The following is a 22,617-nucleotide window of genomic DNA, read 5'->3' on the forward strand; positions in this document are numbered from 1 at the left end:
GATGATGGTCGAACATGCTTGAAATATTAGCACGTTGGCCTTATCAAGATGCAGCTATTAATTTTTTTCAAATGTTTTTTCCTAGCTGTCCCTAAATTAATCCAAAATGTATTTATCGTGCTGTGCTGTGGACAGCGAGTTGCATGTGCGGCCAGCCAGGACTTCAAAGAAATTTGCACACCAGCGAAGGGAAGATGGAGACTTCATTGTCTGAAAACAGCAAGTGTGTACTCCGCTTTTGATGGAGCCCTGATTTTCCTCCACTTGCTTGTCTTAACACTAATCTTGAGTGGATCATTGAGTAAAAAATGCTTCTTTTATGTAAAATTACCATTTTTTTCCTCTGAAAGTTGAGTGCAAGTGGACAGGAAATCAGAGAAGCTTTTGAATGGGAAGTTGACATGAATATATGGCACCTAATTCTAATTCTCCACAACTAGATTTCCTTGCACCTTTGCTGTTTGAATTTGGGGTTCAAAGGATTCAGTTTGTCTAAGGACTGTAGATTGTAAAGTGTCTTTTCTACCCTGGAGTAATTCGAGCAGTCTGTGGTGAAGGGGCTGCTTCAAGTTTTAATAGGTCTTATTACTAAGTTTCCAACTACCCATCATATATTTAAAAAATAATATTGCAAACAATTTTGTTTTATCGTGAATAGGCATTTATTAACTATATTTCCTTCTCTAACAGCGTCTGTTCTGTCTTGCTGTTGACTCCTCTGAGTTTTGCATAGAGATATGATAAAATGAAAAGCTAGCACGAATAGGTCAGTGCAAAGCAGGCAGTACAAAAATGTTATTGTTCCCTGTACAATGCTGTCACAAACCTTTACTTTTCTACAATAACTCAATGAAAAGTTTGTGAAAGACTGAACAGGACAAAAATATTTGGCATGGTATTGATTAAAAAAGAAAATTGCTGCTATATTTTCACACTCTCCTCCTACCAACAGTTGCCTTTGTTTTCTTTTGGGTAAAGAGCCAGTTGCTGGGAACATGCCAGAGATTTTTCTTTGACGGCATTCATCACTGTTTGTGCCACACTTTAGTCTCTTAATACTTCAGTAATTGCATGACTGTAGTCTTCCTTAGTTCATTGTCTAAATAAAGGTCTAATTAATTCAGCATTATTTTACTCTGTATTGTTGATGCTTTTTATCATGTAAAAGTAAATTAAAAATATTTAGCAAATGATTTGTAGTTCCATAAATGAGATCCACCAATATGAATTTCATTTGCACCTTTTTTTTTAATTTCCTTTGGTTAATATTCACACACAAACTGGTTCGTGTCCTGTTTGTCAGTAGGATATTACCTATGTGGGGGGTGAGGTCTGGGGAACCATACTGTGGTTGGAGGAATAAAATGCCTTTCAACTGTAATCCACTGCATAAAGGAAATACAAATTGAGACAAATGGCACAAATAAAATGTAGAGCAGAGCATGGCATCTTGAATTGGAAACTGCAGCTTCCACATTATGTGCTTGCTGAGGCCGGACGTACAGAAAACTCTAGTTACTGATAAATAACCCGTCTCTCTGTGCTTCTCTTTACGCTTCTTGAGCACCTAGCAAAAGTTTGTAGGCCACAGAAATAAATCGTGTATGTGCATGTATCTTGGGAGAAGATGCAGTTGCTTTCTGGATTAAAAATCTGCTTTACACCTTGGGTTAATTGCACATACTTGCTACCCGGGAGAACTTGGTTCCACCACTGGCCGAGTAACTGGTTCTCCGGTGGCTGACGGTAAGGTTGCTTTTGATGGAAGCAAAAAAAAAAAAGAACACTGTGTATATTCTGATATTATTCCTCATCTGTCCTCAAATGGGGACACTTTGAAGAAGATTGTATTTGTGATTGGCACTTGATTGCTTTTGTTATAATATGCAGTAACGTGAAGGCGGAGATGCTGCATCACGTTGGGTAATGGACGTTTTTGATGCATGTTCTAGACAATTAAGATTTGGTAAGCTGGCTATATTAATTCAATGGTGTACCATCTTACAGACCACAAAATGTCTTTTATGAGAGTAAGAAGTTGTGATTGTGAAACGTTTTCTGCTGTTCTTTGGTCTGGCCAAGAATGCTATTTGTCATTTTTTACCTTTTAACAACTTTTCTGTATGTTGCAGCTGCGCTCAGTAACATCTCAGGTTAAATGCCCCTTTTGAAAGCTGTATGACTTCAGGCCGATATGTTCCTGTCAGGCTATAATATATGACTACGTGGATCAAATTTTCACGTATGAAAAACATATAAATCAATAAGCAAAAAATAGCAACTGTTTTCCTGTGCATTAGGAAATAGGTGCTATACAGCTTTCTTTTAACTGGGACAAAAGTGATCTCTTCTCCCCTCTATCACCTGCAAATCCAGGGGGTACGTGTATGTTTGAAAATGACACACATCCACTCTGATAAGAGACACATTGCAAAGGCAAATTGCAGCATTTTCCCTCTCGAGTATTTGCAAAGGTAAACAGAGCCGGGCTGCCAACAGAGCCAACGGTAAATGCCACATTGTCTTTCAGCGAGTATGTCTGAGCACATTACAAAGCTAATATTGTATTCTAGCAGCTCTCAGACTTTTTCATATTGTGAGACGTGCTAATAGTCTCTTGTGAGCCACATCCAATTTCATCTGTGATTTGCATGGATCCCTTCCCTTCCCGTAATGTGCCTGTGGCACCTCCAGCAGTTGCGCACATGGAAAGATAACGTTAGGAAACTATTCACTATGTTAGAAAAAATGGACTGAATGCATTGTTTGTGATGGAAGAGGTTCATCGCATTTGGTTTCATGTTGAGAGTGGAATAGTACAGGCAAATTTTCCTGGAGTGAGGGAAAAGAAGAATAAATAATATGGTGTTTCGGGCATTTTTGGTGGGGTTGACTAAGGTTCCATCGCTGAATGTTAAATAATTGCGGATTAAGTTGTTTCTCAGGAAAACGCAAAGCTCTCACTGTGTGTGGTTTTAAAATGGGCCTAATCATGATTAATGTTAACAGCGCTCTGTTTAAATTGTATCATCATTTCTTTAAATTTTAAAAAGTCATTTAATGAGACATCTGCTATGTTGAAACATTCCTTTTTAATTTCAAATACAACTATTCCCATTTTGTTTTGCAAGTGGAGGTGCAGCCACAAGAACATTTTTCATAATCGTTCAGTTGAAAACATCTGTTTAAAAATTTTTTGTGATACTCAGTTGGCCCCTAATTAAAGCAGAACTCTGTTGAGAATGAAACTGAAAATAGAAATTTAAATCCTATCTGATCCTTTGCTTTGCATGTCTCTGCCTAATGGAAAACAGAGTAAAGCAGGCTATCATGCTGAAATGTGTTGAGGCTTTACAGAATAGACCAAATATTGCTTTTATGTAGCAGTTCACTGCTAAATTAATCAGGGCTGACATCCAATCAACTTTTAAAAGGCATCTTTCAATTTTATACTTAAAAACACCTTTCTTGTATTCAGTAAGTTGTCTTCCATCGTGTTGCATTTTCCATCTCTTCTCTACGAGCTCCGTATAAATACACACCTTAACGGAGAGTATCCAAGACTGCCAGTTCGAACAAGTTTTCCATTGTTAAATGGCTAATAAAGCTTGAAATAATAAGTAAGTAGTATTTGTGGTCATTTGAATCTTGCTACTTAATGAGGTCGTAGAGGCTGTTGAAAGGAACCAAGTCTGAATAATACAAACGTGTGCTTAGATGTTTATTCTTCTGGATTTAATGTTTAAAACTGCTAGCAAGTCATGTACGTCCTGAAAGACAAGTGCGTAAGTTAGAGACTGATGGCTCCTGTGACTGCGGCGATCCTGGCACGGCCTTGAGGGGCTCGGGGTGGGAAGAGCTCTGCCAGCTGTAGAAGCACAAGGTCATTTCTAGAGGCCATTTGCTGCCACCTATTGGTTCAATAAAGAAGATCCAAAGATCGGTATCCACTGTGCACCGGGCACGGAGGTTTCTTCCGTCCCGTGCATAGGTGACAGCTTACTGGTTAGCTTGCCTTTCGCAGATATTACTTTTTGTCCTTAAAGATATTTTTTACTGTCCGTGGAGATAGTGTAATCTTTGGTACACCCAACTGCAAATACCGTGAGGTCGGACTGCAGTTTCCAATAGCGTAAGAGTTGTGTTGCAACAGAAGTCATCGCCCTAAGAAATCCTTGCCTCGACATAATTTCTTGGCCAACTATGCAAGGCAGTCTTGCTCAGATCTGACCTTGTCTTGCATTTGAAAGCTTGAATGACTTTATTCCACCTACATAGTTGGTCCAATAAAAGATACTGCCCTAAGAAATCCTTGCCTCTTGCACAGCAGTATAAAGACGTGGTTCTAAAAAGTTCCTTTACAGGCACTGAAAATATGGCGCTGTGGAGCCGGGAGAAGTAGCCAGGTATTCTGTGCCAGTATGTGAGGACAAGACTATTTTAATGCATACTCCACTAAGCGTAAGGCTTGGATACAAGATACCCGTTCCCTCTCTCCACAAATGTGAAATTCCTGCACACATCCCATCAGCCAAAGACTTCATCCCATCTCAGTGCTGCTGTTACAAGTTGATGGCAGAAACCTTACCTTTTGCCATGGTCAAAATTGACTTTTGTCTGCTTCATTGTCAAAAAATGACTTCCTTGCTGCTGGTAATAACTTTCTGTGGACTAACTGCATTGTTGGGAGAGGTGTTAGCTGAGCTTTCAGGCACAAAATGCCCTTCCGGGCTTGCGTAACCTCTCCCAACTATATAGGTCCTATAAAAAATACTGACAAACAAGCCTTGCTTCTCTCCTTCCTGAGCCATCTCTGCTACAGCATCATGTCCTTGCTGCTGTCTCGTTAGAGTTTCTCATTGGAATAAGGTGAAAATTTGAATTCATTAGCAGAGCTGCAGTTTCAGAAAGGTCAGGGAGAGCTTCAGTCATATTTGGGCAGCCTTGTTAATTAATTTGTCTGAACCCTTGGTTCTCAGCGTGGTTTTTGGGGTTATGTTCTGGACTTCGAGTTGTGTTCCCATTGACGTGAAGAGCAAGAGTCTATTAATTTCAGTGGGCTTCAGACTGGGTCACAAAGCATGTGAAATGAGTAAATAAAGCAGTTCTGGGTAGAGTTGGATTTGTGATCTCATTAGCATGGCATTTACAGCCATTGATGCAGAACCTTTTAATTGAGGGCTGATTCACTCGGCCCTACATGCATGTTTTTCTTTGACCCACATTCATTTTTACTGGTCCTAATCCTGTTTCTCGGAAAATTTTCTTCTATACAAACAAATGTTTCTGTGAGTATATGTAATAATGGGTTATTTCTCTATTAGTAGTTTTTTTAAAGATAATATTTATGGTTTTCATTTGCTCCTTGGCCTATAATTTATGAGAGCCTTCCCCTGCCCTGGATTTGCCTAGTGAAAGCAAAACAGCCAGGGTCAGTTTTGTTTCTGCTGCATATAACGTCTTTGATGCAGCTCTGCTTTCTCTGCACGCATTAAGCGGGAACGTTTTGATCCCCCTCTGAAGTTTTACCATTCACGTCGATGGAAAACAGAGTCCAAAAAAAAAATGTAGGGAAGTATTTTGCAGCAGGTAGTAAGAACTGTGATTATCTATGAATAACTGTTAATTCTGTCTCAGTTTGGCTTGCTTTATTATTTGAATTTCTACTTCATGCTCTTATCTGCTTACAGAAGCTGGTGAAATGCCAGCGTGTGCTTAGTGAGACCAAATAAGGAAGGGCATTCGTTGCTGAAGTGAACTAAAGGCACGTGCGTTTACAGCTTCCAGAGTCTTTTAGATAACCAAGGCAATTAGCTCTGGGAACAGATGTCCACGTTAAGCTAGGCAAAAGATAGATCATGGTGGCAGATATCATCTGAGCCATACATAAAAACAGTTGGAGTATTGAACAGAGGGTTGTCTTTTTAAAATTAAAACAGTTTACTCAAATTATTTTCAAATACATTTGTAAAGATTTTTAAATGTGGCCGCTCTAGTCTGTCTGGCATACATTGTCCTCGATGGGAATTTAACTCGATTGTGATGTTGTGAAATGTGGGCGCTAGTAGCCATAAGGTACAAGCACTGGGAGGTTACAAAAATGGATTAAAATTTGTTATTGATATATAGTGTGGTTTAGACCTATTAAAATGGGAAACTATCAATAATTTCTGTTTATACTTGTGCAGTTCTGAAAATTTCTTTTGGACACTGAGTTAGAAACAGTCTCGTTAGATGGCAGACCAGACATGAGCAATTTCAGTGCATAAAGGTCAATGTGTTATAAAAGTGATGATAGGTAAAACCCAGCATTGCTTAATGCAACTGTATGCATGAAAGGGAGGGGAGCTAATAGCAATACTTATGCGTTAGATGCATTTTCAAATGATTGTACAGACATCTAAGCATTTAATTAATGAACACAAGCGATTAGGAGTGCTTATAGGAGGAGAAAAAAAAAACAATCCAAAAGCCGATTAGTTTATTCCCTTGTCTGGAAATTGCCTTTTAATTAATGTTTCCATTTTTAAGTATTATTTTTTCTTATTTGTTTTAGGATTTTTACTTTTTAAAGATTACTGTATGAATGAGATTGATGAAGCTGTGCCTCAGCTGAAGTTTTATGAAGAGGTAAGAAACCTTTTATCTTCAGTTGGTGCTGTATTTCAGATGCTGAATTGCTATTGTCCGGGACCAAACTAAAAAGACGGGCATGTTTGTGTGCGTACGTGTTTATGCCTGGGATGAGGTTAGGTAAGAAGGGGGTACGGTTTTAAAAAAATGTACATTTTAAGATCATTGCAGTGATTTCTTGTTATATTGATAACGACCACTCTAAGATTTGGAAAATAGGAGGCGGAAAGGAGAAATCTATTTTGCTTGTTTGGATTTGACCTGTGTTGCTGTTTGCACGTATTGGGACTCAGCCTTTTAATTAAAAATTGATTAATCAAACATTTCAAGAAGTAGAGTTATAATGGATTCCTGCCCTTGGCGAGTTATTGGGTATATTTAGTTTTTGGTATCCTAACGCCATTGGGGTGTAGAAGTTTCTGGCTGATGGAAACTATGATGATGAGAGAGAAATTACCTCAGTTGAGACAACCATATTAGCATTCATCAGATCTCTGTGCTCAAAGAAAACTTGAAAAATACCAGCAGGCTTCTGGGAGGGGGAGAATCATAACTGTGACTAGAATAGGTTTAGGGTTATTAATTCTGTTTTTTCTGAGACTACAGTGAAGTTATTTTGCCTTGGAGGGAAGCCAGACATATAGCCAACATTTGCTGGATGCTGTGACTCATGCTAACGCTGCAATTGAAAATGAGGTTTGGGCTGGACTCCTCAAGGTTGTAGGGCCTCTAGTTGTTCTTTACCTCTTACAAATTCATTAAAACAGAATCAAAATGAAGAATAGTTAATGCTATGTTCTTTTAAACTGTTGCATTTAGCATCTGTAGTCTGCCTTTTAAAGCACATCTGTGATTTCCATTGATGTTGTTAAGAAATATGCATTTCCTTCTTTTTTTATTACTATTTAGCCTGTTTTGCAGTAGAATACAGAGGCTTCCAGGTAGGATCTGGCCTCATTACACATTATTTTTTAACTATTTATCTACATGCAAAGTATTCTTGTATATAGTCTCCCAAGCAAAACACCATAGGATCTGCAAGGTGGGAGACACTTAAACCACTTTGGACAAAGTGCTAGGTGAACCATTGTACACTGGCAGAAAGATCTGCGCAGAGTGATCTTTTGAACTCTGCTTTCTGAGATTCATTTAAGAAAGTAGTGCACATCCTTTACAGTCTTAAGCTCTGCATTGCATCAAAAAGTCTGTTCTGGCTTTGGGCTTCTAGGATTTGTGTGAAATAAGTGGAACTGGCTCATCTCCTTGTCCACGTGTTCATGTTTCTGATGTTTGAAAATCTGCTGATGCCAAGACATTCTTGGAAAACAAGAGAAGGGCATGCTTTTGATCTTCAGTTGCTGAGATGATGAAGATAACAAGCAGAAAAGCTTTTAACATTTGCCAGTTACCACTGGAGTTTGCAAGGTGTCTTCCTTGCATCAAAAGGAGCTGAAACCCAAGTAAGGCATTGTACAGTTACAGCAGAGTTTGGGCATGATTTACTGTGCATCACGGACCATGCAGGTTTATAAAAGAAAACCTGCAATGATTAAGCAAGCCTACCAGATGCTTTAGCAAAGCAGTGAGCACTTAGCTGACTTCAGCGTGATATGCTTTGCTTTAGGCACGTGAGCTGTGTTCATGTGCTTGCTGGATCAGGCTCTAACAGGGAAACTGTTGTCATATTTCTGAAGATATCAGCTAAAGAAATAAATAATAATTTTCTGGTGATGAGAACAGAGCAGCATACTGATTAGGGACGTGTTTCTATAAGGAAGAAAAGGATTAAACCCTAAGCTATTTTGAACGCTGCCTTTACTATGGCAACAAAGGTTGGCAACCCAGAAATCAGAAAGTAAGTCAAGAAAGTTAAAATTAAGACTCATTCATTGGAGAATTGGTTGAAAACAGGGGGCACCCCGGGTGCTCAGAAGTTAAGAAATTTGAGCTTTGGCAGGTTCCCCAGAGAATTCAAGCTCTTTAATCGGGGATCCTGCCTCCAGTCTTTTGAAGCCTATGTTTAGAGACTGTCAGCAAAAGTACTTCAGTTGATCTCCATCGAGATAATGGCGCATACAGAGAGAAAAGCAGTCCTTAAAATACTCATGTCCCAAGCAAGCTAGCTGTTTTTACTTGCAGATTCAAGCTACCACCTTGGCATGCAGTCAGGAGCATATGCACAGCGCAGCCAGCGCATTGGGTAGATCATAGGATCAGCGTGCTCACGCCGGCTCACCGCATGAAGCAGTGGGGTACTGCATGCAGCATAAATAGAAGCAGCACAGCAGTCTGGAAGAGTGGTCTGCAGTAGCATCCGGGGTGAATCGGTCTAGTGGGGACTTTGGCATCACCTAACCGCTTAGGGTGTAGACAGACGTAACGGTTAAATTGGGATCAAAAAGGACGCCAGGGAAGGGGTTATGATGCGACTGTTGCATCTTCGCGGTTCTGTGATTATACAAGCGCAGCAGAATGACTGCCACGTCAACCCTGTTTCATCCAGGGTCAGGGTTAGAGAGGTTTAGCTGACCTTTATCACTGCAGATGCACCTTCCCAGAGGGCTGCCTTTTTGCTTTGAAAGGGGTTAAAGGGTATTTTTGTAACTGCTAATGAGATATGAGCTGCTGCTGTTCAAGTAGGTGGGAATTCAGGGGGACCTGAGGGTTTAGCATGTGCAGTTTTAAGAACACCAATGAAAATGGTTGCTTGATTTTTTGCAGGCTGTAACAGTCGGCATGTCTACACGTGCTTTTATGCACATCTAAACTTTAATGTGCATTTGCCTAATGCACAGTAAGGTGATTTAGGTGCACATCTACATGTGTACACGCTAAGGCTCATTAATACTGTCTGGACCAATTTGGGATTAAAGTTAGTCCTAAATCAGTTGACATACACAACGTTAATGCGCCTTAGTGTATCTACGTGTGTTAAAGCACTTCAGCTATTTGCACCTAAATTTGGTATCTGCTTTTGCAGGTATCAAAATTTAGGTGCGAATGGCCTAAAATTGCCATTTTAAAGGCACATCAAGGGTGCACACGTGTAGACACGCGCCCTTAATGCGCCTTAAATCAGGCTAAAGTGGCTTAAATTGGCACGTGTAGATGTGTCCTCTATGTAGTAGAATTAAAAAGTCTTGTCATTTGCAAAATGACTGAAAGAAAAGCCTGGGCAGTTTCCAGGAGGAGATCGCTTGATTTAGGAGGCTGTCAAGGCCGTTTGTGTACCAAACCCAACATAGCGTCATAGCACTAGGAATCTAATGCATCAGGAAGACCGCTCCAAATTAAGTTAGTATTGTCCTTGTATGAACCTCTAAAAAGGGGACGCTCAAGATGGGAGAGTAATTGGCAAAGGCACTAATGTCAAGTAATGGCTTCCTCAGGAAAGACCCAACCACTGCTCATTTGAGAATATTCTGCAGGCGTAATTATTCTTGTATTAATTCAGAGCCAGATCTGTTTGCTGGTGTAGCAGAGGCTACTCTGAACACAGGGCTGCTTTTTATCATTCTCTCTTTAGAGGTTAGCTCCCGTGAAAATATATATGCATGGTTTCCAAATGTGGGCTGCGCTATTTTGGATTATTTGTAGATGTTGTTTGGGATTATCCCTTTATAAGAAATGTTCCCTTGGATGCTGGGTTAGAGTTCTTGTAGCAAAAACCAAAACGAGACAAAAACCCAAGAAACAAACCCCGCTGTCTGTCTAAAGGTAATTTCTTAACTATAAAGGTAACACAAATGAGAGATTATGTGCCTCATAAGGAGGCAGACTGAACGACCTTCTCTACCACCATTTCCATCGCTTCGTATATTTAAGAAATCACTAGCAGCAACCCAAGAAGTCAGGTATTAACAGATTGCTTAGAAAAACCAGTTATGGTGTGACTGCTTCATTACCTCTGAAACCCTTTCAAGTGCCTTTTAAGGATACTTAACAACATTTGACCTAAATTGTATTGAGAAAAATACTTTGAATGCCATGCAGCATATATTTAGAAAAAGATCCCTCAGATTTATTTAAAAAGAGGCCGAATCTATTTCCTTCCTTAAAATATTAGGTTTGCAAGATTTGCAATTTTTATGTAGTCGATTTACCAACACGTTAGTTTCAGGTAGAATAATTTGAATAAATCATTACAGAAAAAACTGTGAGATGTAAAAAGGCTCCACACTCGAGGGATCTCGTGTTGTTGCAACGTGAGTCACGAACAAGCATTTAACTGGATGAGTGAGTCATCCAGCTCTGTCAAAAATCTTTTTTTTTTTTTAGATGCTTGAAATCTAAAGCATTCTAATTTAAGCATTTGAAAAGAAACCTTGTCAGATAGTGTTTCTGAAGGTGAACTACAGCTTCAGTGTTTTCCAGGGGACTAGGAAATATGTGGCCCTACTACCACAGTGTTTTTCCCCTTAATTACAGATAGGTGTTGGCCTATAGGTGTTCCTCGAAGGTGTACACTCAGCCCCCCCCCTTTAGTAATTGTTTTAATAATCTAAGGATGCTGAATGACTTGTTTTCTTTTAAGTCTCAAATTGCTTTTGCCACTTGTTAGATGCATTTGGTGGCTGTCATGGACCCTTGGCTTTTGTTCATCTTTACGGGAGCTTTCTTCAGGGTCTGGACTACATGACCGCTCCAGTTAGAAACCGATCTGCCCGGCCAGCGTGTGTCTCGATGACAGATGCGTGCGTGGGAGCTATGCCACTTCTGCAGCCTTTGCTCCGTGGGTCCAGAAGTCATGGCTGCTCCTTCTTAAAGAGACAGTAACCAGGGCCAGGCTGAGCCTCAGTCCTGGACTACTTTGATTTTCTTGATTAATGAGCTGATGGACAGACCCGATGCAAGTCCACGCACCCAGTGCTTCATTTGTATCCTGGTACTTTACTGATGGGTGATAAGGAAGTCCAGGAAATCTACACTGAAGCCCTTCCTGCAGCTCTTAGATTATTTCTCTAGTCCTCCTCCTCTCTTCCTTGGTAGCACTGTTGTTTTTCTAACGTGCTCCCGAAAACTCTTGCACTGCAGCACTTTTCTTCGGCGCAGAGTTCCTAGATGGGCAGCCTTTATACGGCAGGCCGTGCTGTGGGGATGGAGTCCGGGGCTCTCCGCGGTAGAGCTTAAATAGGATGGCGCATCGCTGCTTTCCTGAGTACACTGATAGATTTTTATAAGTTGCTGTGCGACAGCAACAGAAAACCCGGAGTCTATCCTTAAATACTGCCTTTCCTTTGATATTGTCTTGCTACATTAGACCAGCGTGTTTAAGCACTCTGGGGTTTGGGTCTCCTGGAGCAGAGCCGGCGGAGGCAATGCTTTCTTTTCTTTGTGCAGTATTAAGACTTTTGCTCACTTGACCAAAGTTGTGGAAGCAGCAGTACAGTTAGCACCAGGCAATCATTTCTTTTTCCTTGCAGGATTCTCACATCTTTAACCTGAATGATGTTTTTCTAGCACAGTGGTGCCCAGCCTGTGGCCTGCAGGCCGGATCTGGCCCGCGGAGCTCCCCAGGGGGCCAGAAATTTGGCAGTGGGGGAGTGCTGGCAGAGTTGATTGCAGATTGCTACGGCAGTTAGCACTGCCACCCTTCCCTCGCCACCACATTTCTGGACCCTGGGGAACCCGATGGGTTGTGGGGCTGGACTGGCATGCCAGATCACACCTCTGGAATGACTCGTCGTCAGGACCGGGCACGGGCACAGGTGAACCGGGCAGCTGCCCAGGACCCAAACAGAAAGGGGGTCTGAAAATAGTAATTTTTTTGTTATAATTATCATTATCTCTGGCGAAGCGGGGGGCAATACTAAAAGTTTGCTCGGGGCAACCTGGAGTCTAGGTACGGTGCTGCACTTCGTGCTGACCCCACACAGCCTGACCTCGTGCATCGGGCCCACAGATTTAACAATAAGTGGGATTATAAATACCACAGTGTAATTCAAGTTGATTTAACATTGCCATTGGAACCGTTGGGGTAATGCTTGGTAGTAACCCAGACCAGTAGCCAGACTGTACTATGAAATGGGCATTAGAAATTCCTGAAATACAAGATACCTATAACGCCGCATTTGTCCTTCAAAGGATTTAATTGCAGTGGCTCCTTCTTGGCGCACAGTTTGTTTCTCACTCTGAGCATTTTAAGAATCTGGTGCAAGCACAGAAATCTCTTTTCCATGGTAACTGATTAAAGAGATTGATATCACTGATTCAGCTCATTCCATTGAGAGGCCTGAATGCCTCTCACAGTGCCCGTTTGCTAACACATGCTTGGAAAGCCTATCTGTTCCAAAAATAACATGGCATGCAGTCGGCTTGCGCTGTGAGGATAGCCAGGTGGGATTGCAATTGTACTGCTGCCTTAGCATGGGGTGATTTGGTTTCCTGTACTAAACCTGTCGGGAGCCAAGTGCGTTTTTTCTTCCCATGCCTAGGACTCTGCCATCACATTTAAAGAAGAAGAAAGGAAGGAAAAGCCAGTCATCATTAGCATTCAGGTGTTACCACTAAGATGTTTGCAGAGTCTGAAATGTCAGTATTTTTAGTTAGCCGTCTTTGCTAGATGAGGTGCTCTCACTCCTCTCAAACGCTGTGTTGACGTCTGCTGTATTTTGTTCCACTTCCTATGTCTAAGTGGGTTGTGCATTCGTGTTTGTTTCTGCAATATTGCAGTGCTCCTGCTAAGTGTGAAAACTTTGCATGCTTTGCTTCCAGGGTAATGGCTCTTCTTGCTCGCCCTGCAGGTGCCGAATAAGGAGCACAAGGCCATCATTTATCAGTGAAGAAAAGCAGCAGTTTTATGCCCCTTCCAAAATATTCAGTGACATCCATGTTCCTTTACCTACTGGGTCCCTTACAGTCTCAGGCTCATCCTTTCTGCACAGTTTACAAGACAACTAGCGCTTTATTAAGTAGCAGACGTGCCTCTAATCTGGCATTTCTCACATTTTTCAGATAAACAATCCTTGTACCCCATTTTGAGAAACACATTTGGCAAACAAATCCCAACGTACACAGGGATGGAATGACAATTGTGAGTCAACCTTCACGGTCGAGTCAAAACCACCACCACCACAATTGACTGCACTGAGAGTGTGATGAAAGGGAATAAGGATTCTGTCAAAGTGAAAACCCTTTTTTCTTAAATAAAGACTTTAATTAGCTCTGTTGACTTGTTCCTTCCTTTCTTTTATTACAGATAAAAGAATATGAAAAACTGGATTCTGAGGAGGAGCGTTGTAGCAGAAGTCGACAGATTTACGACACGTACATAATGAAGGAGCTGCTTTCCTGCTCACATGTATGTATTTTCTGCAATTTCATTTTTAAAAAATTTAAACATTTGACTTTGTTTAGACTTTAAGTTCCTAATGAGGTTCTTTAGTGAAAGGACAGTAAATAAGTACAGGTCTGACCAGAGAATTGCACTGAACTCGAGATATCAGCAGTATCTTTCATGGCAGTAGCTTCTACTAATTGCACAGTGACGCTTTGTTTTATTTGAGGTAGTCATATTTGAAAGAGTTCTTAAAATAATTATAAGATTTCAGCAAGACCCATTTCTCTTATATAGGGACTTGAATTTGCAAACATTTTACATGTACATTTTCTCATCTGTAAGTAGTAATCTCGAGGTCAGTGGGACTGCTGTTGCCTGATGTTAAACGCATGTGCTTGCAGTATTAGGGTGAAAAGAGTGCAGTTAAAAAAACAAAACAAAATGCAACCCAAAAAACAACTTTTAGATTGACAAATACTTGGTCATTTTCTCCTCTTTAATGCCCTTTCTTTCTTGAAATTAGTTTTGCATTTTATAATTAAATGTTGGCAGGCAGTTTGTTTAAAAGTTCCAAAAGAAATTAAGTTATCAATGGCTTCCTGCAAGAAGTTTTGGCACCTGTGATTAAGATTTCAAATACTTCTTTTTCAAATGTTTGTTTTAAAATCAATATTTTTATTTTTCAAAAGCCGTTCTCAAAGCAAGCTGTAGATCACGTACAATCTCACCTAGCCAAGAAACAAGTACTCCCAAATCTTTTTCAGGTAAGATGAAAGCAATTTGAAAGTTCAGGTTTCCTTTGATTTATATGAATGTAGTAAATTGAGAGAACAGAACACACATTTAAAGTTATAGCAGATGCTGGATAGCCTGTTTCAGAAAGGGATGTGAGCAAAATGGTACTGGGAAAGATTTTGATACATATCAATTAGGCAAGGTTTCTAATTTCTTTGTTCCTGTTAAGGATGGTAAAAATTGTGAATCAGTCTTCCTTAGCCAAAGTATCTCTGAATGTATTTATGAAGACAGAAAACACACGGCTAGGGGTTACCCTACGTTCGTTCCCTGCAGAGTCGCACAGGAAATTATTTTTGGCAAGACCCAGGTCTTTTTTTGCTGAAGGTGCAGGGGTATCCCAACACACTGGCTACCAGGGGAAGGTCTCTATTGCACCTTTGGCCTGTGACTTTCTGCCCCAAGAACTGCATCTGCTTTCCTTTGGGGGATGAATGATATGAAGTCCAGATATTACATGCTGTACGGAGAATTTCTTACCAGTAGAAAAATAGCCTGGGAGCTGAAGTGCACATATGTTTCAGCTCCCTTGCTGGAGAGCTTCATAGGTGCACAGGGGGCACTGGAGGACTGCTCCCCAGGCCACCCTCGCCCTCAGGGGCGTCCATCAGCTGCCAGTCTGCCCTCCCTCCCTCCCTCCTTCCTGGGAAGGGGCCGGCTCTCAGCTGGCAGTTGTCAAGTGGCAGACAGCCCAGGGAGAATGCCCCCTCAGCCCCGTCCGGCCCATCAGCTGACTGGCAGGAGAGGAGAACGTTATCCGATGTGGGAACCCTCCCGGTTTTTGCTGCAGAATAGCCTTGGCTCCTTGCACTCCTCTGTTCTGGTTCGGAGCAGTGGAGACAGTGTGCCGGGGCGTTAACCCCTTCTGGGAGGGTTGGGGCTGCAGGAGAATGCCTCCCTGTTACTAATCAGCTGATTGATGGCAGAGAGGGGCCCATTCCTAGAGTGTTCCCTCGGTGGGAAATCCTCCTCCCCAAATCAGCTGAGTGGTGGGCGAGGGGGTAATTTTCGTGTGCAGATCCCTAAGGACTCCCAGATAGCTCGCCCTTGGGTGGGCCGTCAAGGAGCCAGTGCTTTCCCTCCCTCCTCCTCTCTCTCTCTGTAGGGAGGGAGAACAGAGGTGCTGTGGGATAGTGGGTGTCCTCCACGCCCAAGAGATGTGTACAGGTGTTCACCTGATATTGGGAGGAGGGATATCGTCCTCATAGGTATCTTGTCTAACTTTTTGAGGAAGAGCCACTTCTCTTCCATAGGAAATCTCTTGAATTTCTTTACGGCTGTTTGTGCCAGGAGAAAAGCTTTTCTCCCTCCACAAGTGGAACGTCTTCATGAGGCCTTGGTGCAGTAGGGCTTGGTTTGCAAAGTGGTGAGCACTTTGGTACACATCCGGCATGGCACTTCAACACGTGCTTGTCTTGAAGCTCATGAGAAGCTCCACTGATGTCATTAGGGGAATACAGAAGTACCTAGAGATAAGCATCTGTTTAATTATTTTGCTGGACTGTGCTCAGGGTCTAACCCCTTGCAGAAGCTTTCTGAGTGCATTTCGTTGGCCCTGCTGCTTTCATTCGCAGTCAATCCAGTGTAATAATGTCTAGCTGGTTTTATTTAACTACTTGGTAGTATTCCTTTTTCACCCAGTGACCTAGGATTCGGGTCGTTGTCCACAAAGTGCCAAGGTATTCTAGGTCAGGGGTTCCCAACCACCAGCCACGACCTGGTGGCAGGTTGGCTGCAGGGTTGTGGCACGGGCCCCCCCGCTCAAAGCCCTGTCTGTCCACCTGGGCGAGCGGCTTCTGGGGTCACAGCTGAGCTTCTGGGGTTAAAGCTGGGCAGCCCTGGGAGGGAGGGAGGCAGCCAGCTCTGCGTGCCCCATCCCGCTCCCACCGGGCCACAGTTTAAAAAAAAAAAAAAAGGGTTGGGAGCCTCTGTTCTAGGTAACCTCATTACTAGAATATATTGAATTTTGCACAGCAGTTCAAAGAGTGAATTGGATGTGGTCACTCTGGCACCACCAGTAAATTACATCTTTTAAATGGTTACACAGAGTCCCTGTGACATCAGGGGCCTACATCCCTTGAAACATAAACTAGGGTATGAAGCTCAGAATTCAACTTAATGCCTCCAGAAATCTGAAATATCAAAAAAGAAAAAAAATTGCAATGCGTGTAGCTTTCTGTTCTTTGAAATTTTACATTTACCCCAAACTAATCAAATTATTCTGCTCCACAATTCCCAAGTATATTAATATGCTGTTAAAGATGACTGTTTTGCAGTTTTATTGTGAAGAATTAAGTGTTGAAGACGATTCGTTTATCTCTAGTGTCTAAATGCAGTGGGAGATTATATTTTAAAAAATGTTAACTTTTTTGTGGCAGTAATTACAGTGCTTTCCTATACAATTCTATAAATGTTTTAGGTTAAAAAAAGGATTTTTATGTCCTTGCATGCTAAAAGAGATAGTAGACTGGTCTACACGTTGCCATGGTGCCGTATTTTAGTATTTCCTTTTGGAAGTACTAAAGCGCAGTGCACGGTTAGATTTTCTCTGCTATGTCACCGTAGTGGCGCACTATAACCGGGGAGTGCACCGCTTCAGCGATGTAGCTGGTGATCACGTGTAGACCCACATGATTGCTATGTTGCTGTAGTGCATCATTATGTTGCCTTAGGATGATGTGTAGACGTACCCATGGTGTACTTATGTTTCCTCAGAAAAATGAGAAATGTTGTATTTGTGTAGTATAAGTATTCTCTAACACAAGTGGGCCTAAGTTAGGAAGTGCAGGTTGAAACGAACGCTCACAAGCAGACAAATTACATTTATTTGCTGTCCTTCTAGAGTATTGCATTTCCTGTCAAATTTTAAAGTAGCATTTGCTTGCCCTGTGGGATATTCTTCCTGTCAGTGAAGTCTCTTTGACGGAAGCAGAGGGACTGACAGACAAAGTGATCGCTGAACCTTGTGTCATTTGTATCTCATGCCACCACTGCTCATTTCGTGAATGTTGAGGATGTCAAGCACCTTGCTTTTTACCATCTACAAGATGGTCTTATCACATGTGATTAGGAACTATCTCTGCACTCTGTCCTTTCCAATGGGCAGAGAATACTGGAGCCAGTGTGTTGTTTTCATTGGCTAATAATGGATGTTCAGTTTATCATATATCTGACCTAAAGGTATTTTTGTATCCTTTTAGCCATACCTAGAAGAAATCTGTGATAGTCTCCGAGGAAATATATTTCAAAAATTTATGGAAAGGTATGACTTTACACATACTTGTGTCAACTACTGTATAATTTCCTTCAGTTAGCAGGTCCCTTGTGTTTTACTGCAAAAAAAAAAGTCTGGAAATGGTTAGGTAACTTTACTTAATTAATAGTATATTATGAGCAAGCAGGAATTTTTTGGGGGGGTGATATCTTTTATTGGACCAACTGTATAGTTGGGATAAAATTAGATAAGCTTTTGAATGCAAAATATTCTTGAGGGCTGAGGAAAGCAAGCACAGTGATCATTAGGAGCAGTGGATAGAGCTGTGAAATTGGAGTGGGGAGAAGCTCCCAGAGTTAGCAGACAAACAATTAGCAGAAGAAAAGAAGCTTGATTTACTGGGAGGTGAAGACCTAGCAAAAGGAAGGAGGGTCTTTATTACTTGTGTATAGGAAGAATTTCAGGAATCAGGTAGATTTTATTATAGTGTGTCATAAAATCAATATCGATGTTCAGTCCTTGGTTCCTAGTGTGCAGCCAGCTCATGGATTTTTGTTCCCAAGCTTCAGGGGTATAGGTCTTGCTCTAAGGACACAGGCAGACAAGTTTCTTTGGGTAAATCCGATATCTTTTATTAGATCAACTCAAATAGTTGGAACAATTTTTCTTTGCAAGCTTTCGGGTACAAACACCCTTCATCAGGCTTCCTCGGCGTGACAAAGGGTGTTTGTGTCTGAAAGCTTGCAAAGAAGAATTTTTCCAACTATTTGAGTTGTTCCCAAGTTTGCCTTCGAAAGGTGTTTGGCAGATTTCCCTTGAGCACGAGGAGGATGAGGTCAGAAGCGGTGTGGTTGTTCTGCAAAAAATATGCTCCTACTGACATGTGTGCTGTCCTTCGGATATTTTCTACGAGAGTTCATTGTGGCAGGTAGGTGCTGTTTGGTTTTGCCCACATGGTACCCGTAGGGGCATTTGGTGCATTGGGTCAGATGCATCGCGTTTTGGGAAAGGCATGTGTCGGATCCCTAGAGTGTGATGGGTTGGTTGTTGGGGGGCGGGTGTTGATGGTAGTACCAGTGGAGACGTGTTGACGGATTCAGTCCCTATTGTTAAGGCAAGGCTGTGTCCCGTTTGATGTCTGCTAATCAGCGGGGAGTTTGCTTCTGATGATGAATTGGGCAAGGTTAGGGGGCTGCTAGAAAGTCAAGAGCAGAGAGGCTGGGAATATTTCTCTCCAAGTCTGCAGGGTCGTTGGTGGTAGTTGTGTTGGTCTAAGGACATCGGCCAGCAAGGTTCTTTGGGTAGATGTGATATCTTTTATTAGACCAACTAAAAAGTTGATCTCTCCAGCTCTGATCTTTGTTGAGTACCGGCTGAAGTTGTTTGATGGTTCTTCTAATCTGACAAGCATGTGGTGGTGGGTGACCACTGGGGGTGCAGTGGCAGGGGGTGTCTTTTTGTATCGTAGCAGGTTACTGCGGGGTGTTTGTCTGGCCTTTTTAAAGATATGGTTTGTTTCTCTACTGGGGCATCCTTGTTGTATAAGGGCCGATTTTAGGCTGGTCAGGTGGGCATCACGAGTGTTTTCTTCAGAGCATATGCAGTGGTATCTGAGACTGTAGATGTTGAGAAAGCACCTTCAAAGAACTCATCTTGCTGCTTGTATCGTGCGAACTGCCAGGTATCCCAGTTACAAAATGATAAAGGTATTCAGCCAGTTAGATCAGACTACTTCACCACCCCATGTACCTGTTAAAATAGATTGCATGTAGTTTGACCTGGTAAAGGTTTAAAAACCTTTTATTTGGGTGATGCTGCTATGAAAAAGCCCCAGTTCTGTTATCATGACAAACAGCTTGCAACCAAAGAGCAAAGGTTGTGTAAGGAACGGTAAGGGGCAAACCTTGCTCAGCTGGGTAGCCCTGTTGATCTCAGCGGGACTGGCTCTCACCAGTGTCACATAAGGGGGCTTTGGCCCATGATCTGTTGCTGCCAGACTACCACGTGAAGCAGCATACACACAACGACCGTAACAAATGACTTCAAAGGATCAGGGTTTCCTGTTTGAAAATAAACATCTTATGCTTTATGTAGCTGCAGGATACGATTCTCCTCTTACAATATTAAATAGTATTGACTTTTTTATTTTGAGATAAAATCATCCTAACTTATTCCCTGGGGCATATTTACATTTCATTAAAATAAGAAACTGCAGTGCCTAGTTTCAGATTTTCATTATCTTTTTGCGATATTTTATGCCTCTCTCTATTTATGTATTTATATTTTAATTCCCTATACGTTTTTATAGTCAGAAGCTGGGTCTGGAGGACTTGAATGATGATAAAGAAAATCGGGCATCTTTTATAAGACGTAATACAAAAGTATAGGGCGCAAGAGCATATAGAGCATAAAACATGTACAGAAAGTTGATAAGCAATGGATTTTTAAAACAACAGTTTTCATCTTCAAATTACCTTGTCCTGAACTCAGGGGTTTGGGTTGTAGCCGTGTTGGTCTAAGGACAAGGGCAGACAAGGTTCCTTGGGTGAATTTGATATCTTTTATTAGACCAACCCAAATGGTTGGAGAATAGTTATTAAGCAAGCTTTCGGGTTCAAAAACCCTTCGTCAGGCTAAGGAAGCTTCAGCAGTTGGTGTGTGCAACTGCTGAAGCTTCCTTAGCCTGACGAAGGGTTTTTGAACCCGAAAGCTTGCTTAATAACTATTCTCCAACCATTTGGGTTGGTCTAATAAAAGATATCAAATTCACCCAAGGAACCTTGTCTGCCCTTGTCCTGAACTTAATTTTGAATACCTGAGTGTAGTATACTACTAATACTTTATGTAAGACTTTCAGATAACTTTTAAATTCTTTTTTTTTTTTTTTTACAGTGACAAGTTTACTAGATTTTGTCAATGGAAAAATGTAGAACTAAATATTCATGTAAGTAATTACACATACATTTATCTTGTCAAATGCTGATGTGGGAAAGAAGATCTTTCATGTTAGAGATTGCTTTTTTAAGTGGCCTTATGAAGAATAAGGAGTGCTAGCTTGATCCGCTGTTCTAGGCTTAGATGCACACAGCCTCCTAAACTTGGCCATACTCTTTGCCTGTTTTGATCTAGTAGTTTTCTGATTTTGATGTAGTTGAAGGAAGTTAAGACTGCCGGAGTACTTCTCTTTGGCATGGGGTACAACCCTACATCCCATTCTGTCTCTTCACTTTGCTTCTGCAGTTGAGATTTGTTTGCCCCCACTTGGCATAACCTCTGCCTCATCTCTTGTACCTAAACTTCATCTTAAGTCTCACATCTCTGCTAGTTGTCCTGCTTTCGGTTGTCCTGCTTGTTTAAGATGCTGTGTTTGGTTTCATCTCTGCTGAAATCCTCATCCAGGCCTTCCTTTCTTCATCACACTGACCACTGCAGCTCTTTATGAACTATGAGTCCTTGTATATGTGTAGGAGTCGAAGGCATTTTAGAAAGCTACTTTCTTTAAAGCAATTAATAAAACCTTGGTGATCAGGGGGGAAGGAGAAAATATCGTAACCTGTTTAATGCGTTCGTTTAAAGTGAGTTTTAAGGATAAAAGTTTCTAAGAAACTTTGCAAGGAAAATTAATTTTGTGTTCTTTGAATCTGCAGCTAACCATGAATGACTTCAGTGTACATAGAATAATCGGGAGAGGGGGATTTGGTGAAGTATACGGCTGCAGAAAAGCAGACACTGGGAAAATGTAAGTGCATTTTCTGTGTTTTAATGACCAGTGTAAACTCTGAAGTGTATAATGAAAAAACCCTCTAATTATTCTTTGCACAATCTCAGCTGCACAGAGCAATCATTTTGAACAGTGTCCTACTGTTGTGTATTTCATGGTGCATCAGAGCTTCATCCCTGGTATTCTCATCCATGGAAAAGGAGTTTGGATTTCTGGAGCAGCTTAGGGCATGTTTACATGGCCTCTCTGTTGAACCTGGTAGGGGGTTGACTCTCAGTTGCAGTCCTGTGCTTGGCAGGGTCACAGCGTGGATGTTCCCATAGTGCCTAATGTAGAGTTTGATCTTACATGGAACAGTCAAGCTCCTCTCCAGCAAATCACTTAACTTTAAGCCCTTGAATATAGCCATTAAAGTCAATGGGGACTTTTTGTATTCTTAAAGTTAAGTGTTGTGCTTAAGTGCTTTGCTCAGTCATGGTCAAGTGCTCAGCACGTTGGAGGATCAACCCCGGGAGAAAAATTTGTAGGCAAATTAAGGCCAAGACCTGTGGAAGTGAAAAGTATTTGTACTCGTAGGAAGGCTTTTTGATCCCCAAAACAGTGGCAACATCTACTTACATTTGACAGGTGCCACTCAACCGTTGAATTGTCACTGAGATGCAACTCTCAGATCAAGCTCCCAAATCAAACCCTTTGCCATCTCTGTCACTGCCACCTGCACACAGATCCCAGTTGTTGCAGAAACTTCACCCACTGCCCACCGTATGACCAGTTTTGAAGTGTTTGACAAGTGGTCCTACGTGTTTATACCCTTTCCGTAGCTGCTCTCTTGCCCGTTTGAGCTGGGTGACATCTTTACCCAGCTCTCACTGGTTGGACCATGGCCTTCCTGCCTCTAGAGGTACTGAATATCTGCAGATCCTGTTGGCTTCCGTCACAACCATGGGTGCTCCACACCTCGGACTGTGAACAAGA

At 41.6% G+C, this 22,617-nt stretch overlaps 1 protein-coding gene across 7 annotated transcripts in view; it reads left to right on the forward strand.

Moving 5' to 3' along the window:
- Positions 1 to 22,617, forward strand: part of GRK3 (G protein-coupled receptor kinase 3) — a 105,328-nt gene that overhangs the window by 44,472 nt on the left and 38,239 nt on the right. For 5 of the 7 annotated variants that reach the window (XR_003093184.1, XM_025199552.1, XM_025199564.1 and 2 more), the window contains exons 3-8: positions 6,557 to 6,630; positions 13,832 to 13,933; positions 14,602 to 14,676; positions 17,908 to 17,969; positions 20,814 to 20,865; positions 21,569 to 21,660. Coding sequence is in view for 6 of the 7 variants with exons in the window: in XM_025199552.1 (XP_025055337.1) it covers positions 6,557 to 6,630; positions 13,832 to 13,933; positions 14,602 to 14,676; positions 17,908 to 17,969; positions 20,814 to 20,865; positions 21,569 to 21,660 (457 nt within the window). In the remaining variant the exon portion in view is untranslated. Of the gene's footprint in view, positions 1 to 6,556; positions 6,631 to 13,831; positions 13,934 to 14,601; positions 14,677 to 17,907; positions 17,970 to 18,641; positions 18,850 to 20,813; positions 20,866 to 21,568; positions 21,661 to 22,617 lie in introns of those variants that run through there. The other 2 variants (XM_025199558.1, XM_025199569.1) reach the window with 2 other exon arrangements.

This window comes from Alligator sinensis, unplaced genomic scaffold (genome assembly GCF_000455745.1).
Source record: "Alligator sinensis unplaced genomic scaffold, ASM45574v1 scaffold628_2, whole genome shotgun sequence".
Taxonomy (NCBI): domain Eukaryota; kingdom Metazoa; phylum Chordata; order Crocodylia; family Alligatoridae; genus Alligator; species Alligator sinensis.